Source organism: Oratosquilla oratoria, chromosome 40 (genome assembly GCF_046742065.1).
Source record: "Oratosquilla oratoria isolate Oo_2021 chromosome 40, ASM4674206v1, whole genome shotgun sequence".
NCBI classification, from domain to species: Eukaryota; Metazoa; Arthropoda; class Malacostraca; order Stomatopoda; family Squillidae; genus Oratosquilla; species Oratosquilla oratoria.
This window is the reverse complement of record NC_134816.1, coordinates 25,121,713-25,139,212: the sequence shown is the minus strand read 5'-3', so window position 1 is coordinate 25,139,212 and position 17,500 is coordinate 25,121,713. Positions and strand designations below refer to the sequence as shown.

The 17,500-nt window shown below is 47.1% G+C and overlaps 1 protein-coding gene across 12 annotated transcripts in view; it reads right to left on the bottom strand.

Annotated features, from left to right (window-relative positions):
• Positions 1-17,500, bottom strand: part of LOC143020683 (uncharacterized) — a 707,077-nt gene that overhangs the window by 53,786 nt on the left and 635,791 nt on the right. For 11 of the 12 annotated variants that reach the window (XM_076177289.1, XM_076177290.1, XM_076177295.1 and 8 more), the window contains 2 exons: positions 9,492-9,775; positions 5,998-6,048 (listed from right to left, as the gene is read on the bottom strand). In XM_076177289.1, coding sequence (XP_076033404.1) covers positions 5,998-6,048; positions 9,492-9,775 — 335 coding nt within the window. The remainder of the gene's footprint in view (positions 1-5,997; positions 6,049-9,491; positions 9,776-17,500) is intronic. The other variant, XM_076177294.1, reaches the window with a different exon arrangement.

Below are 17,500 nucleotides of genomic sequence, written 5' to 3'. Positions count from 1 at the left end.
TAACTCCTTGGGTTAAGTTCAACTGTGATTGCCCAGTGGGCACGTCGCTCGGACGTGAAAAGGTCCGGACGGTGACCGAAGATTTCCGTCCCTGTCTCCCTTGAACACTCGCGTCGAGTTGAGATTGAGGATGAAGGCGATTTTAGTCAGTTGGGATAAGGTCTATTCCCCTTACTCACCTTACTCACCACCTCCACCAATCCATCCACCACCTCCACCAACCTCCATCAATCCACCAACCTCCATCAATCCACCATCCTCCATCAATCCACCAACCTCCATCAATCCACCACCTGCACCAATCCATCCACCTGCACCAATCCACCACCTCCACCACTACTCACTCCTCCCCCTCCCTCCTCCTCCTCCTCCTCCTCGGGTAATGAGGATGGACGGCCCCCCCGCCTCCTTCCCGCGGAGGCCCGGGCGGACCCGCCGGGCGGCCGCCAGCGGGAGCACCGCGTCCTCTGAGGCGTGCGTGGAGGGAGTGGGTGGGTGGGTGGAGGGGAGAGGGTGGAGGCGAGTGGAGTCGGAGAAACAACCATAGTCTGTTTCAACATACCGGGGTGGAGATTAATTGGCCTAGGAATTGGCCATTGAAGTATTACATTATATATATATATATATATATATATATATATATATATATATATATATATATATATATATATAAAGGCATTGCAATGGAAATGTGTGGGTCAGTTTCGTTGACCGTGGTAGTATTCTTACGCTCGCAAATCTATATCTACGTCTACGTCTACCGTATTCCTTGACCCCCTTGAGCAACACGATTTACCTCAAAAGACTTTATTTAGGAAAATATAAAAAAAATTCTATTCTTCCTTCCTTTACACTCCCTCCTCCTCTTCCTCCATCCTTTTCTCCTCCTTTTTCCTCCTCTTCCTCTCTTTTTTTTTCCTCTCCCTCCTCTTTTCGTTTCTTTTAATGTTTTTATTCTTCTTTTCACTTCCTCCTCCTCCTCCTCCTCTTCCAGTTCATTCATCTCGTATCCTCTCCACCTACGAGTCCTCGTCTATGACCCAATCCTCCCTTCCCCCACCCACCCTCCCCCTCCATCAAAGTACACTCCTCTTCCTCCTCCTCGACTTGATCAATCTCCATTTCAACTCTTTCCCACACGTCAGACTTCGCCCGTGGCTTCGCGACCCCAGAGCTCTACCACAGTATGCATTTATGCATTATTATTTATATTATTATATCTTTTATTTATCTATTTATCATTATTATAAATTTTTCGCATCCGACCCAGTCATAGACCAAAAGGTCTCCTGTCGGCATGCTCCGGTTTCTTGTAATCCTTTGTAATAAGACTCCTTCGGTCTCGTCGTCGTCGTCTTCGTCATCTTCGTTCGTACTCCGGAACCTAGTCGCAAGCCACAGCCACAGTCCCCCTGTACCTACTCCCTATCGCCGCCGCCACAGCCGCCCACAGCCGCCCCCCCCTCCTCCTCCTCCTCCTCCTCCTCCCCCATTTATCACGGTCTACACGCGGATATATCAGCCCCCAGCGAGCGATTCGTCTGCCTCATCAGAGGGTCACTCCCCCGCCGAACGAAAGCTAATAATTCACCGCCTATTCAAATGGACCGGGAATTTAATCAATAACTTGTCGCGAGACGGATTCATGATCCATACATCTGCTCTCCGGCGGAGGAGGCGGGGGGGGGGGGGGGGGGGAGGAGGGGTGAGAGGAGGGGGAGAGGAGGGGGGAGATTTAAGGGGGACACATGGGGTGGGTGGGTAGTGGAAGACGTAGGGGAGGGGGAGAAGGTGGAAGAAGGGAATGGAAGGAGAGGGGGAGAGGCAGTGATAGCGGGAGGGAGAGGTGGGTGAGAAAAAGGGTGGAGTGGGTGGAGAGGGGGAAGGCGAGGGCAAGGGAGAGAGGCCGAGTGAGAGAGGGAGAGAGGGAAAGAGGGAGCAAATGAGAGAGGGAGAGGGAGAGAGGGAAAGAGGGAGCAAATGAGAGAGGGAGAGGGAGAGAAGGAAAGAGGGAGCGAAAGAGGGAGCGAAGGAAAGAGGGAGAGAGGGAACGGAAGCGAGGGAGAGAAGGAAAGGGAGCGAGGGAGAGAGGGAGAGGGAGCGAGGGAGAGAGGGAGAGGGAGCGAGGGAGAGGGAGCGAGGGAGAGAAGGAAAGGGAGCGAGGGAGAGAGGGAGAGGGAGCGAGGGAGAGAGGGAGAGGGAGAGAGGGAGAGGGAGCGAGGGAGAGAGGGAAAGGAGAGGAAGAGGGCAAGAAGGAGAGGATGAGGGAAAGGGAAAGGGAAAGGGAAAGAGGTTTTGGGAAGATGGAGAGGAAGAGAGGAAGAAGATTAAGGAAATTACAAACCTAAACAATTGACACTGTGGTAGAACTCGCATATTTCATTCTGGCTACCGGCTGACTATTTTACTCGACCGAAGGGGGGGGGAAGAAGGGGGAGGGGGAGGGGGGGTAGGGAAAGAAGTGGGGTCTCGATCGAGGCTTCAAGGTCAACCTTAACCACTGCCCCTCCTCCAGACAGGTCCTCAGCCGAACCTATTCACATTTCCTTCCCCAGGAGACGCTTAGCTGCGAGGAAAGTCACCCTCCTCCCCTCTTTGCCCAGTGTGCTTGGGGTACCAGGCCAAGGAACAGAGGCCGGTAGTCTCAGGATTCGAACTCTGATCCACAGCGTTTCACCACATCGCAAGGATGAGCCTAGCTACCAGGGCAAGGAATAGGAGCCAGTAGTTTCAGGATTCGAACTCGGACCCAAAGCGTTTCACCACATTGCAAGGGTGAGCCTAGCTACCAGGGCAAGGAACAGGAGCCGGTAGTTTCAGGATTCGAACTCGGACCCACAGGTTTTCACCAGAGGGTACGGACGAGCCTAGCTTCCGCCAGGCGCTTTTATTCAGCCGAGGGTGAGGCGGCCACCCCTGACTCCCGCCCCGCCCCCCGGCGCGCAGCGAAGGAGCTGAACCCAGAGGATACAAGCCATTGTAGTCCAGCGTTTGTTGAGTGTCAGTATGTTACCCTCCACGGCCGCGGGGGGGCCCTCCTAAATTGAATAAAATAGCCCCAGGTGGGGGGGAGGGGGGAAGGGAGGGAGGTGGGGGGGAGGTGGTTGGGGGTTAGCAAGAATAAAATGTGTAAAGGTATACGTCACGGTGAAAGGGTGGGAAGGCTCTTTCTCTCTATTTCTATCTTTCTCTGTGTGTGATAAGAGAAAGAATGTTCCCTTTCTCTTATACACCTCCCTAAGGCGCGGGGAGACAAGAATGCCGCCACCATGTTCCCTGCGTGTCCTAAAAGGCTACTTAATGGGTGGGGAGATAGGGATGGGACGGGATGTGGGGATCCCCACGTTTCCCCCATTTCCCGCCGTCCACGAGGAACGTAGACAAAAAAAGTTGTGTTTTGACACGGCTACCTCCCATATAAGGGGGACTGGGGCCTTTGTGTCCATGTATCTTTCCCTTTGTGGCAAACCATCCGGGCGCGAATGCGCGCGCGCGCGTTGTCGTCCGCCCTGGTGGGTGGAAACCAACCCGCCACCCGGCGCGAAACGCTGAAAGATCACTTCTTCATAAAGCAGGGGAAGATTTGTCGGAAGGACATCCGTTCCCGTCGTCGTCAGGGCTCCAGAACTGCGCTGCTGGGGGTGCCCAGGGGTTGGGTGGTGGTGTTGGGGATATTGTGTCCGCTGGTCAATGGCGAGTTATGTTTCGGTTCGTGTTTGTGTTTTCTCATCTTTTTTGCATCTTTGTTTACCTACCCTCTCTCTCTCTCTCTCTCTCTCTCTCTCCTTCTCTCTCTCTTTCTACCTCTCTTATTTACCACCCTTCCGAGGACTAGCTTGCCCTCTTTGCATTGTCCTCGATCTTTCTTCCTAGTTTCGTTTCCACTACATCTGGATCACAGTTAAACACCATATATTGTCCAAGTGAACGGAGGAGGAGGAGGAGGAGGAGGAGGAGGAGGAGGTGGAGGAGGAAGAGGAGGAGAAGAAGAAGGAAAATGAGAAGATGAAGAAAACGAAAGATGAAATGAGAGGAAGAAAAAGTCGAGGAAGAAAATGAGGAAGAAAAATATGAAGAAAAATATGAAGAAAAAAAGGAAGAATAAGAATGAAAATAAGAAGAGGAGGAGGAGGAGGAGGAGGAGGAGGAGGAGGAGGAGGAGGAAAAAATTGTCACCGTGCAGGCAATTTTCCTTTTATTTGTTGTTGTTGTTCTTCTTATTCTTCCTCCTCCTCATCATCATCTTCTTCCTACTCCTCCTCCTCTTCTTCTTCCTCCTCTTATTCTTATTCTTCCTACTACTCCTTTTCTTCTTCTTCCTACTCGTCTTCTTCTTCTTACTCTTCTTCTTTTTTCTATTTCCTCTTTTTCTTATTCTTCCTCCTCCCCCTCTTCTTCCTACTCCTGCTCCTCCTCTTCTTCCTCTATAACTTCTGCCTCGTGTGAAAAAAAATTATGGATGGAGATGATAGGAGATAATGGACATGGAACTACCTAATGAAGGCCTTATGTTCTCTCGCAACTTCCCCCATTCTTATGTTAGGTGGTAATGGACATGGAACTGCCTAGTGTAGGCCTTATGGCCTCTTGTGGTCCCCCCTTCGCCATTCTTATGTTCTTATGAAAAACAGAGATACAAAAATAAATAAACAAATAAATAGATTTTATGTTCTAATGAAAAAGAAAGATACAAAAATAAATAAATAAATAAATAAATAAATGAATAAAAATTATTGCGTGGAGGAAGGGAACAACCCGCATGGCGGGTTAAGAACTGAAGAGTCACGTGGTCCAAGACAGTCTCCCGCGTTCCTGTGCGGGTTCACTACTTTACACACCAAAACTGGTTTAGCACGTTAACAATAGTTTACCCCGCCCTCCTCCCTGTGGGGGTCGCCTCCCCAACAATCAATTAAGGGTTGAATTCCTCGTTAGATTATCAGTGTTGATGTTTTTTTATCACTGCATATTTATTTCGCGGAGACCAAACTAATGGATATACTTTCCGGGGACAAACACATCGTTAAGCTTATCTTCCACAATGACGTCACTGTCCGGATAAAAGATATCCTTCACAGGGACGCGTCCGAGCCCCTGGTACGTCCACTTAGGGGCATCTTTCGTAGGGACGCCATGTGGGTTTCCTCCCCTAGGGGACGGGCCGCTGTTCTCTTCCTCCCCCAGGGTAAGAGCGGCTTCGTGTAACAAGACGAAGTAGCTTGTTATTACGGAATGAGCAAAGGACCAAGAAGCCCAGGGGCTCATTACTACCCCCCCCTCTTCCCCCCCTAACACCTCCCCCCTTCCCCCTTACCCCCCCTCCCCCTCGGCTGCTTCCCTAGAGCAATTTCGTAGCAACTGACACAAAGAATTTTTTTTTCTAAAATTATTACAAGCTCCCATCAATAGACCGCAATCGTCTTGCCTTCCGGGACGGTCAACAATTCCTGCGCCGCGCGCGCATGCGCACACGCTAATTACAAGGTGGAAAGCAAATAGCCTTCTTGAAGCTGCAAAGTGTTAGCGTACCTTCACAAAGCCTTAGTTGCCACCACGACATCCAGACAAACAAAGACACAGATGTGTGTGTGTGTGTGTGTGTGTGTGTGTGTGTGTGTGTGTGTGTGTGTGTGTGTGTGTGTTTGTGTGTGAGTACACGGACGTATGTGCAACTGCGTGTACACGAATATACGCACGCAAGCACACACACACACACATATATATACACACACATACGCACACACACAGACACTCACACAAAAACATGCATAACCCCGCAATGGACTAATCTTATGTAACATAAAAATGCGGAACGCAGCCAATGGCTATGGCATAAAAAAAATAAAATAAAAGTTAAAAAGCTATTAATGCTAGCATTGTTAATACCAGGCTTAACACGGTTGGAGATCCTCCTCTTCCTCCTCTTCCTCCTCCTCCTCCTCCTCTTCTTTCTCCGGACCAAAGCTTAAGCGATTCACAAACGTAAATAAATCTTACCCATATGTATCGGATAGTCACCACGATAGCCATCCGAAGTCAGTACACGTTCTATAAGGACAAAAGAAATATTTAGACACTGCGTCGATTCTCTGGACGATCTATAAAAACCTTAAAATCCTTAAAATAAACTAATACACTAAAGGCGTCGGTCGACATGGTGACCGTTGAGGCAGAATGTGCAAAGCGACATGACGTCATAACAAGAGTACATTTGAGTTTGTCATTACATTCATTTATCTATTTATTAATTTGTTTATTCATTTAATGAAAGTGCATGGAATTGTTATAAAATAATATTTTTATACTTCTGAGATCAGACTAAACTAATTGAGCATAATATTGCAGTGAAAATCAACGGCTCGGGGTATGAACTCAGATTCTTAATCAAATAATCATTTCAAAAACGATAACGCTTATCAAAGACATCGGGAAAAACTGAATAACATCGCTTGGCGCCACCAGAACAATGTATATAATGTATATCGCAGTGCTACAGTAGTTTGTCTGAACCCAAAATGGGGAGGGACAAGAACAGGACTATTCACATTGGAAAGAAACATGAAACAGGTCAATTTCAAAGTGAACTGGCCTGCGTCTAGACTCGAAATAAACTCAAAATATTTACAAAACTTTGGTCTAACATCTATTTATCTATATTTCACACCTCTCAATCTAAATCTTCATTTCTATCATATTCCATTATATTTAGTGATTCAAAAATTATTTCCGATTAAAAGTTCCCGAAAGGAAGAATAAAAATGAGAAGTAGAAGAAGAAGGATGATGTAGAACTAGTTCATTTAAATATTAAAATGACCAAAATTCAGCATAATAGTGTAGAATTTTTTTTTGCCTCGTTTAGATAAACGGGTGCAACATATATATGTATACATATATATACAATATATATATATATATATATATATCGCTTGTTTGCGAAAACGTCGTCATAACTCAAAAAACTGAATTTTTGAGTTATCTATACAGACATATTCATCTTCAAACACGGATTTTTTTGGTAACAGTGTCATATCTGTAGCTCAAAAATTGACCGCTAGGGAGTGCTAAATGTCCCAACGACATAACCTTACATGTTCCAACTTGTTCCAACAAATATTTTAGACTTAGTAAAGATTATGATTGTTTCAACTTCTATAAACTTTAGAGGCGTATTTGATGCTCCAAAAAATGTTCCACCTATGGTGTTTGAGGGCTTTTTATAATATTGAGAGCGTTTTGAAACTTTAAAATGCCTCTCCTGAAAAATTCGATATTTTGAGTTATGATGACGTTTTCGCAAACAAGCGATATATATATATATATATGTGTGTGTATGTGTATATATATAAATACATATATGTATATATATATATATATATATATATATATATGCGCATTAACAGAACATAAAAGACACCGACATTTCTTCAAGACAGTGGCGTACTTTATAGTGTCTATTCTGGCTACAAGCAATTTTATTTAGCTAAGGTGTTGGACTGTTTTTAGAAAAAAAAAATGACACACCGTTGATGGGGCTATGGGGAAGGGTAGAGATCGTCTAATGTAAGCACAGATGGCTTTAATAGTGTACACACACACACACACACACACACACACACACACACACACACACACACACACACACACACACATACTGATACATTGCGAGGCAGAACGGGGGTTGGGAGGATTGTGGGGATGTTGAACGCATATATATATATATATATATATATATATATATATATATATATATATATATATATATATATATATATATATATATATATATATATATATATATATATATATACACACATACAAAGATGTCTACTCCAGCCTTAGCCTTAATGGATTCGATCCCCTTTTCTTAGCCATAATAGAATACTGAAAGTACACCACAGTCCTGAAAGGATTAACATGGTTTCTCCAGACCTTTCGAATTTCGTTCATAATCGAAATCCTTTCAAATTTCGTTCATAATCGAAATCTCTGCACAACGAAAATTACCAAGGCCCTGTACTAATTTATAATTCTTTTTCCAACTATCACACAATCATCTGTAATTCACAGATTTGACTGAGCTAGAACTATTATGAGGAAGGAGAATGATGTTTATTAAAAAAGAGAAAATCGATCAAATCTGTGACTTGGAGGCCAGAAATAAGCACGACATAGAAGACGATCTCAGTGTCGATCATAACACAAACAAATCGAACACATAAGAGTATAATGCGCTACAGCGGTCAGCTGAAAGGTGTTGTTGTTCTTAATGTTGTTAATAACAACCACTATTACGTTGTGGACCCAAATATTCTTGACATTTTATTTGGGGCGACAAAAATACAAGGAAGCACTTGGTCAAATGAAAACATTTGCAATCACATGAAAATAAATCGATGCCAGGACATTTTACATAAAAACTAAGCTAATGGCTATTATCATTACGTGTACGCGTGTGTGTGTGTGTGTGTGTGTGTGTGTGTGTGTGTGTGTGTGTGTGTGTGTGTGTGTGTGTGTGTGTGTGTGTGTGTGTGTGGGCGTGCGCGTGTATGTTTAGTACACACGTACAGTCACAAGCAAAAGTTTCGACCCACGTTACAGTGCTTACAGACAGACCATTTCCTTAAACAAAAATAAAATTGTCAGACTTAAAGATTTAATTTTGTATAATGAAAAACTCAGGTTGAAACTTTTGCTCGGGACTGCACATCCATATACGTTTCCAGCATTCCTACATGTGTGTATCTACCTGTCAATCTGGGTTTTATGTGAGAGTGAAACAGCAGAGGGTGGAGAGTTTGGTCGAGGTGATGAATACATGCATATATATATATATATATATATATATATATATATATATATATATATATATATATGTGTGTGTGTGTGTGTGTGTGTGTGTGTGTGTGTATGCATGTATATATATACCAGAACCCACTGTCGGAGTGAAAGAAAAATTGTGAGAACGCTCACTTCTACATTCTGACTGCCAACAGCAGCCCTCTTAATGAGAGTACATTGAGTTCTCTGTGTGACTTACAAATGTGCTACTACATTTCTCTCTAGTATATATATCTATATATATATACATATATACATGTATATATATATAATATATATATATATATATATATATATATATATATATATAATACTGAATGGGTCCCAGTGAACAGATATACATTTTCATCAACAATAATACATTTTAAATCTAAGCCAACAACATCGAGAGACTCGCGGAGTCATAAACACTTGTCACGTGCTAGCCCATGTTCGAGTCCTTGGCCGTACCACATTTCAACTTCCGTATGTTGGCCTCCGCGAGTCTCTCGATGTTGATGGCTTACAATTAAAGTGTATTGTGGGTGATAAATCTATCTATCTATCTATCTGTCTGTCTATATATATATATATATATATACACATATATATATATACTTATATGCACATACATATACATATAGGTTCTCTACTGACGGAGGAGGAACTTACCCAGCAAATAGTCCTGGGGCGCCAACGGATGCGTAGTGCCATTACCATTCAGCTGCGGCCGTGTGACCAGGCTGAGGGGGTTCTGTAGGCCCTGCAGGTTGGGCAGGTTCTGCAGGTTCTGCAGGTTCTGTAGGGGCAGGAGGGGGGGCTGGACCATGTCTCCGTAGGTGCCGTAAGACGACCTGCGTCCTTCTCTTCGGTTGCCGTCGATGGCGGACTGAAGCTCGGCCGGGTTGCTGAATTTCATCTTTTCGCACTCGTAAGGGTAGAGGTACTTCATGTACCTGAAAGACAAGAGGGTTGTGTCAATGCGCAGGGTAACAGATAAATAGATAGGTATATACATAGATAGAGAGATAGGTATATATATATATATATATATATATATATATATATATATATATATATATATATATATATATATATATATATATATATATATAGATAGGTATATGCTTAGATAAATGCTAATGTGAACACGGGTACGTGTGTTCACTAAATGCAAAGTAGACCACTTGGAAAAAAGAAACTAACGAAGCAGAGCGCTTTCGTATATTACACTTAATATGTAATATACGAAAGCGCTCTGCTTCGTTAGTTTCATTTTTCCTAGTGGTCTACTTTGCACATAGATATATAAGAAAAGATAAATGGACGAATTAACAAATAAATTAATAAATGAATAAAAACAAATAAGTGAATGAACAAAACCGAATAAATAAACAAATGAATGAATAAATAAATCAACAAGTACATAAATGAACAAAGAAATAAAAAATAAATGAATAAATACATAAATAAAACTCACGACACAAAAGACAACAGTAACCTGCCCACGTTCAGGACACCAGCCAGCACAGAAGTCGCAGAGCATTTTCTCTTCACAACACTTAACCCAGACAACTTAAGATACCCCCTACCTACTGGGCAATCCGGAGGCTGTGACCGGACACCTGGGGGCCGCGGGTTTTAGTCACCATAATTCCAGGGCAAGACAGACAGACAGACAGACAGACAGACAGACACACACACACACACACACACACACACACACACACACACACACACACACACACACACACACACACACACACACACACACGAAAACTGAACAGAATTAACTTCCCGAGTTGTCGTTAACGAAGTCTGTAATTCAGATGACGAGACTTCCACACATGCAATCGAGGGGTTCCGCCCCTCTCCAGGCGTTACTCCCTTCCAGGATCGTTGCCGGGGAGGGGCGATTACGGGGCGCCGGATCCTTCATCGCATGACCGAAATGTGTCTCCAAGACACGCCTCCCACTTTGGGGGAATTAGGAAGGGGAAGGGAGGGAGGGAGAGGGTGGGAGTTGGGGAGGGAGGGAGAGGGTGGGAGGTGGGGAGGAAACGAGCCGTGGCTAAGGAGGGCAGTAAGGTGGACAGGGGAAGGAAGTAGAGAGGCAAAGAGAACATAAAAATGAAGGAGACTGCAAGAGACCATAAGGCCTTTGATGGAGAGAAGTCGGGAGGGCGAGAGCGAGAGAAGGAGAGAGTTGTGGGAGGGAGTGGGGGGAAGGGAGAGGGGGAAGGGAGAGGGGGAAGGGAGAGGGGGAGAGGGGGAGGGAGTTCCTCGGTTGTAAAGGATCAAATATACGAACATAAGAACATAAGAATGGAGGAGATTGCAAGAGACCATAAGGCCTACACTAGGGAGTTGTGGGAGGGAGTGGGGGGAAGGGAGGGGGGGAAGGGAGAGGGGGGAGAGTGGGAGGGAGTTCCTCTGTTGTAAAGGATCAAATATACGAACATAAGAACATAAGAATGGAGGAGATTGCAAGAGACCATAAGGCCTACACTAGGGAGTTGTGGGAGGGAGTGGGGGGAAGGGAGAGGGGGAGAGGGGGAGGGAGAGGGGGAGGGAGAGGGAGAGGGGGAGGGAGAGGGAGAGGGGGAGAGTGGGAGGGAGTTCCTCGATTGTAAAGGATCGAATATACGAACATAAGAACATAAGAATGGAGGAGATTGCAAGAGGCCATAAAGCCTACACTAAGGAGTCCTATGTCCCTTACCAATCATCCCCATCCGTAAAGTTGTCTCTCTCTTAAAACAACAAATAGTTTCAGCGCTCACTATATGGTTACTAAGTCTAATATTCCATTTGTTAACCATTCTATCCTAAGAGAGCCTTGTATACGCCATTCTCAATTATTGGCTTGAACTCACAACTGATCCTAAAAATACCTTAACTGACCAAAGATAAAAAAAAAAAAAAAAAAAAAAAAAAAAAATTGAGACTGCTATCGACCAACGCACCTCATGACGTCACATCATCCTCTCCCTCCGAAGAATCAACCTGTTCTTGTTCAGACTACCTTGTCAGTCAGACCAGGGAGATCCCCCGAGTTCATGAGTAGTGTCAGAAAACCCATGTCATAAGTAGTGTCAGAAGTGTACCATCACCGAGCATCCCCGTACCACAAACAGCACCTCATAAGTCACACACCCTCTGCGCTATATGCCCGTGGCCATGGGCCCCCCCAGAGGAGTGAACTCAAGTGTCCATTTATCTTTAAAACGAACGTTTCTCGATGGCCTTCGACCTCGAGGTGGCCAAGCACCTCCCAGGCTCTTCTATTCATCTCCGTGGCGCCCCCGACGAAGGAAAAGGGGGCCATACGGAACTCCAAACCCGCGTGAGGGAGGTACTCTTGAAGATGACCCGTCACGCCTTCAGCTTGTTCCTCAACAGACAAACAAAAACCAGCTGGGGGTGATGGTGCGGATGATGGGAGGGAAGGGGAGGGGAAAGGAAGGGAGGGGAGGGGAGGGAAGGGTATGAGAGAGGAGGGGAGGGGAGGGGAGGGTATGAGAGAGGAGGGAAGAAGAGGAGAGAGGGAAAGGGAGGGAAGAAGAGGAGAGAGGAGGGAAGGCGAGAAGAGAGGAGGGAAGGCGAGAAGAGAGGAGGGAAGGCGAGGGGAGGAGAGGAGAGAGGAGGGGAGGGTATGGGAGGGGAGGAAAGGCGAGGAGAGAGGAGGGAAGGGGAGGAGAGAGGAGGGGAGGAGAGAGGAGGGGAGGGTATAGGAGGGGAGGAGAGAGGAGGGGAGGGTATAGGAGGGGAGGAAAGGGTATAGGAGGGGAGGGAAGGGGAGGGAAGGGGAGGGAAGGTGAGGAGAGAGGAGGGGAGGGGAGGGGAGGGAAGGGGAGAGGGGTGGATACCTTCTGAGGGTGATGGCTGGGGTATCAGCTGGTGATGGAAATGTATGTGACACAGCTGGATGGCGGTGGGCAGGGCAGCTGGCTGCAAGGTGGCTCCTCCTCGCTTTATAGAATGGGAGAGGGGGAGGAAGGGGGAGGAAGGGGGAGAGAGGCGGAGGAGGGGGATGAAGGAAAGAGAGGGCAGGAGGGGGAAGAACGGGAGGGTGGGGACGAAGGGGGAGGAGGGGGAGGAAGGGGAGAGATGAGAGGAAGGGGAGAGATGAGAGGAAGGGGGAGAGAGGGGGAGGAAAGGGGAGACAGGGGAGGAAGTAAAAGAGAGGGGAGGAAGGGGAAATAAGAAGAGGGGGAAGAAGGGGAAGAGCGGGTAAGGGAGGGAAAAGGGGGAGAGAGGTGAGGAGGGGGAAGAAAGGAGGGGGAGAGAGGTAAGGAGATGGAAGGTTGAGAGAGGTAAGGAGAGGGAAGGTTGAGAGAGGTGAGGAGGGGGAAGAAGGGAGGGAGGAGGAAAGAGGGGAGGGGAGGGAGAGAGGGGGAGGAGGGGGGAGAGAGGGGAGGAGGGGGGAGAGAGGGGAGGAGGGGGAGAGAGGGGAGGAGGGGAGAGAGGGGAGGAGGGGGAGAGAGGGGAGGAGGGGGAGAGAGGGGAGGAGGGGGAGAGAGGGGAGGAGGGGAGAGAGGGGAGGAGGGGGAGAGAGGGGAGGAGGGGGAGAGAGGGGAGGAGGGGGAGAGAGGGGAGGAGGGAGAGGGGAGGAGGGGAGGAGGGGAGAGGGAAACAATAGGTTGATGACGTGGATGAGGTTGAGGTAATAGGACGAGAAACAAAAGAGGAGGACGACGATGAAGGAAGAGGAGCATTACATCGAGGAGGAAGGAAATGAGGAAACGGAGAAAAAAGAAGGCGAGAGAAAAAAGAGGAAAAAAGAGGAAGACGAATAAAGGAGGAAGGAGGAGGAAAGGGGAGGAAGAAGATGGAAGAGGGAGGGAGAGAAGGAGGGAGGGAGGGAGGCAGAGAGAAGGGAGGGAAAGGAAGAGGAGGGAGGAAAGAGAAGGAGGAGGGAGGCGGAGAGAGGAGGAGGAGGTAGGGAAGAGGAGGAAGAGGGAGGCGTAGGGAAGAGGAGGAGGAGGAGGGAAGAGGAGAAGTAGGGAGGAGGAGGAGGAGGAAGAGGAGGAGGAGGTGGTGGTTCGTGTGCATTATGGACAGGAGAGTCGAAGTCGGTGCTGCTGGGTACAAAGGTGGCGCATGTGGAGGTGGAGGTGGAGGTGGAGGTGGAGGTGGAGAAGGTAGCAGGTGCTGGTGGGCCGCGGGCCAGGTTGTCGAAAATTAGGTTGGGGGGAGGCGAGATGACGGTGACGGCGGCGGCCCGTGCAGGCCGACCGGGCGAACCGTGCAGGCCGACCGGACGAGTCGTGCAGGCCGACCGGCAGGCCCGAGTAGGCCGACCGGCTGGCCTTGCAGGCCGACCGGGCGCGCCGTGCAGGCCGACCGGCCGGCCCGCCTGTTCCGAGATGGGATCGCGGCAGGCCGCGGTGCAGGCCGTGGCGAAGACAAGGTTAAAAACGGGTTACGCCGTTTTCTGGGCAGTTAACAAATCGAGAGAGGGCGAAAGCTGTAAAAAAGTTTATAGTTTACGGTACGCAGGTCCCTCCGTGACGTCATCCCCAATCAGCCAATGGCGGCTGTGGAGAGGAACCCGAGATCGCTAATGCGCGCTGGGGGCATCAAGTTGTCGGAGGTAATGTCCCCGGGCAGGTCGGAGGAAGTCTATATAGCTCCGATATGGAAATCTCTGCGCCGTTGACCCATAACCATCGTTCACCTTTCCAGAAGTCATCGCGAGGAGAGGCCACAGGCCGAGCGGGCGTGCGTCAAATGTTCCATTCTGGGAAACCAACCGTGACATTATGACAACCCGCGCCAGTCGTCAAAACATACGCGGGGGCTAATAGTTTATTAGGGGCATTCCTCAGCGTGCCAAAGACACATGACATTCGACCTTCCGGTGCCAGGTCGTAAAGACCAGAGTGCCAACTCACGCGCCCAGCCCGTGAGCCCTTGTCAACGGAGTTTAATATGTATTTTGATTCACTTTTAATGTGGCTCAATTATAGTCGCCCGCTGGACACAGAACGACACATGGTGGGCATGAGAAGCGCTGAGAGAGAGAGAGAGAGAGAGAGAGAGAGAGAGAGAGAGAGAGAGAGAGAGAGAGAGAGAGAGAGAGAGAGAAAGAGAGAGAGGAGAGAGAGGAGAGAGAGAGAGAGAGAGAGAGAGAGCGAGAGAGAGAGAGAGAGAGAGAGAGAGAGAGAGAGGAGAGAGAGAGAGAGAGAGAGAGAGAGAGAGAGAGAGAGAGAGAGAGAGAGAGAGAGAGAGAGAGAGAGAGAGAGAGAGAGAGAGAGAGAGAGAGAGGAGAGGAGAAGAGGGAGGGAGAGGAGGGAGGAGAGGGAAAGAGGGAGAGAGGGAGAGAGGGAGAGAGGGAAAGAGGGAGAGAGGGAGAGAGGGAAAGAGGGAGAGAGGGAAAGAGGGAGAGAGGGAAAGAGGGAGAGAGGGAAAGAAAGGGAGAGAGGGAAAGAGGGAGAGGGAAAGAAAGGGAGAGAGAGGGAAGGAGAGAGGGAAAGAGAGAGAGAGAGAAAGAGAGAGAGAGAGAGAGAGATATACAGACTTACACCTTACAATCTCTAGTTTCCTGGATATACACTCTAATTAAATACTGTATTTGAATGGTTTGGGTTATACATCACTCATTAATTTATTTTTCTTATCACGCTGCTCCGTACAGAGTGAATGAACTTTGTGATAGATATCCTACGGATCTCAATGACACCCCTACTGACCACAGTTACATAGCATCTCTCATAACCGGAGACAAATCTCCATTAAAATAGATATTAAAAAAAGACAAAATAATCATAAAGGTAACAATAATGATAAAAACAGATAAATAGATAAATAATGTAAATGATTACAAATCGAGTGAATGGTCGTAGCTTGTTTTCTATCCTTCTCCCTGACCACCTCAAATGCTCCAGAAATACTTGTAACCTCGCTTGCTTGGGGATATCACACTGGGCTATTTTTCCTCCGACCTCCGATTTACTGGCGATACCGCCCACCTCCAGCATTTTTTTTTCCGCCGTCAAATCACTTTGGCCAAATATTCTTTGTTTTCTCAATAAAAGTACAGAAAGTATTTTGATATGCTGAAGGAAAAATTGCTTAGTGTGATAACTCCCAGTGACCCTTTAGTGAGCGCCGACACTATCAGCTGTTAAGGTTAGATAAGCTTATGGATGGGGATGACAGGTGGTCATGGACATGGAACTACCTAGTGTAGGCCTTATGGTCTCCTGCAGTCTCCCTCATTCTTATGGGTGACGCCAGACGATTCTGTTCAGCTGACGGGTGACCCTGTGCACAAAGCAGTTACCAAGGATGCTCGTAACTAAGGTCCAAAATAACAAAGGCTCTCTTTGACCTTCATTACCCCCCCAGGCTCATTCTTGGTGGGAATATAGGGGAGGGGGAGGGGGGAGAGGGGGAGGGGGGAGAGGGAGAGAAGGAGGACGGAAAAGGGAAGGGAAGGGGGGAAGGGAAGGGTGAGGGAGAGGGAAGGGTAGAGAAAGGGGGAGGAAGGGAGGGGGAGGGGAGAGAGGGAAGAGGGATGGGGAAAGGGAGGGGGGAGAGGGAGAGGAAAAGGACGGGAAAGGGAAGGGAAGGGGAGAAGGGAGAGAAAGGGGAGAAGGGAGGGGAAGGGGAGAAGGGAGGGGAAGGGGAGAAGGGAGAAGGAAGGGTAGAAAAAGGGGGAGAAAGAAGGCAAGGGGAGAGGAAGGCAAGGGGAGAGGAAGGGAAAGGGAGAGGACGGGGGAAGGGAAGGGGAGGGGAGGGGAGAGGGGAGAGGGAGGGTGAAGGAAGGTAAGAAAGGAGGAAGGGAAGGGAAGGGGAAAGGGAGAGGAAGGGGAGGGGAAAGAGAGGAGAAGGGGAGAGGAAGGGGAGAGGAAGGGAAGGGGAAGGAAAGGGGAAGGGAAGGAGGGAGAAGAAAGGTAATACACGCTGGTAAGGATGCTTGGCTGGGGAATAGATACTTAGAACCGAAGAGGAAATATCAAATCTGGATAGGATGACGAGGAAACACGACAGAAAAGTCAGAGAAATGGACAAAATATTTTGTTTTCGTAGATCACAAAAAGGCATTTGACTCTGTACACAGCAGATGGCGGTGCTAATCTCGACACGTAAAGAAAGAAAAAAAAAATTCTATCCGATATTTGTATGAAATATCTGAAACAAATTGATACGTGAATAAATGAGGACTTAGATTAATTATAAACAGGATATTACAATTTCAAAGTCGTTAGTGGGTGATCTTAGGGTGATCTTCGGAGAATTTAGCTGAGAGAGGAAATGTCGAAATGTTAACAATCAATCAAATATGCTATCCTTAGTCCACTGCTGAACAAAGGCCTCTTTCATAGCATTCCATGATTCACACGACCGCGCCATCCTATGCCACGTCACTCCTGCAAACTTCTCGGGTACCAGAAATACTTACGATTTATAGATTACAACGTTAAAAAAAAAAAAAAATTAATAATAAAAAATAAAATAAACCGAAGACGAACATGAATAGAAAATAAGTAAATGAATATATACATAAAAACATGATTAATAAAGAAGGTGCAAAGTTCAAACTAGGAAATAAATATTCGATGAGGAAGATACTAAAGTGTAATTGTAAAAAAAAAAAAAGAGACTCTACCTACAATCCCAATCGTAGTTTTCTAACCAGTGTGTACTCGCAGCTACGATCTACGGGATTTTCT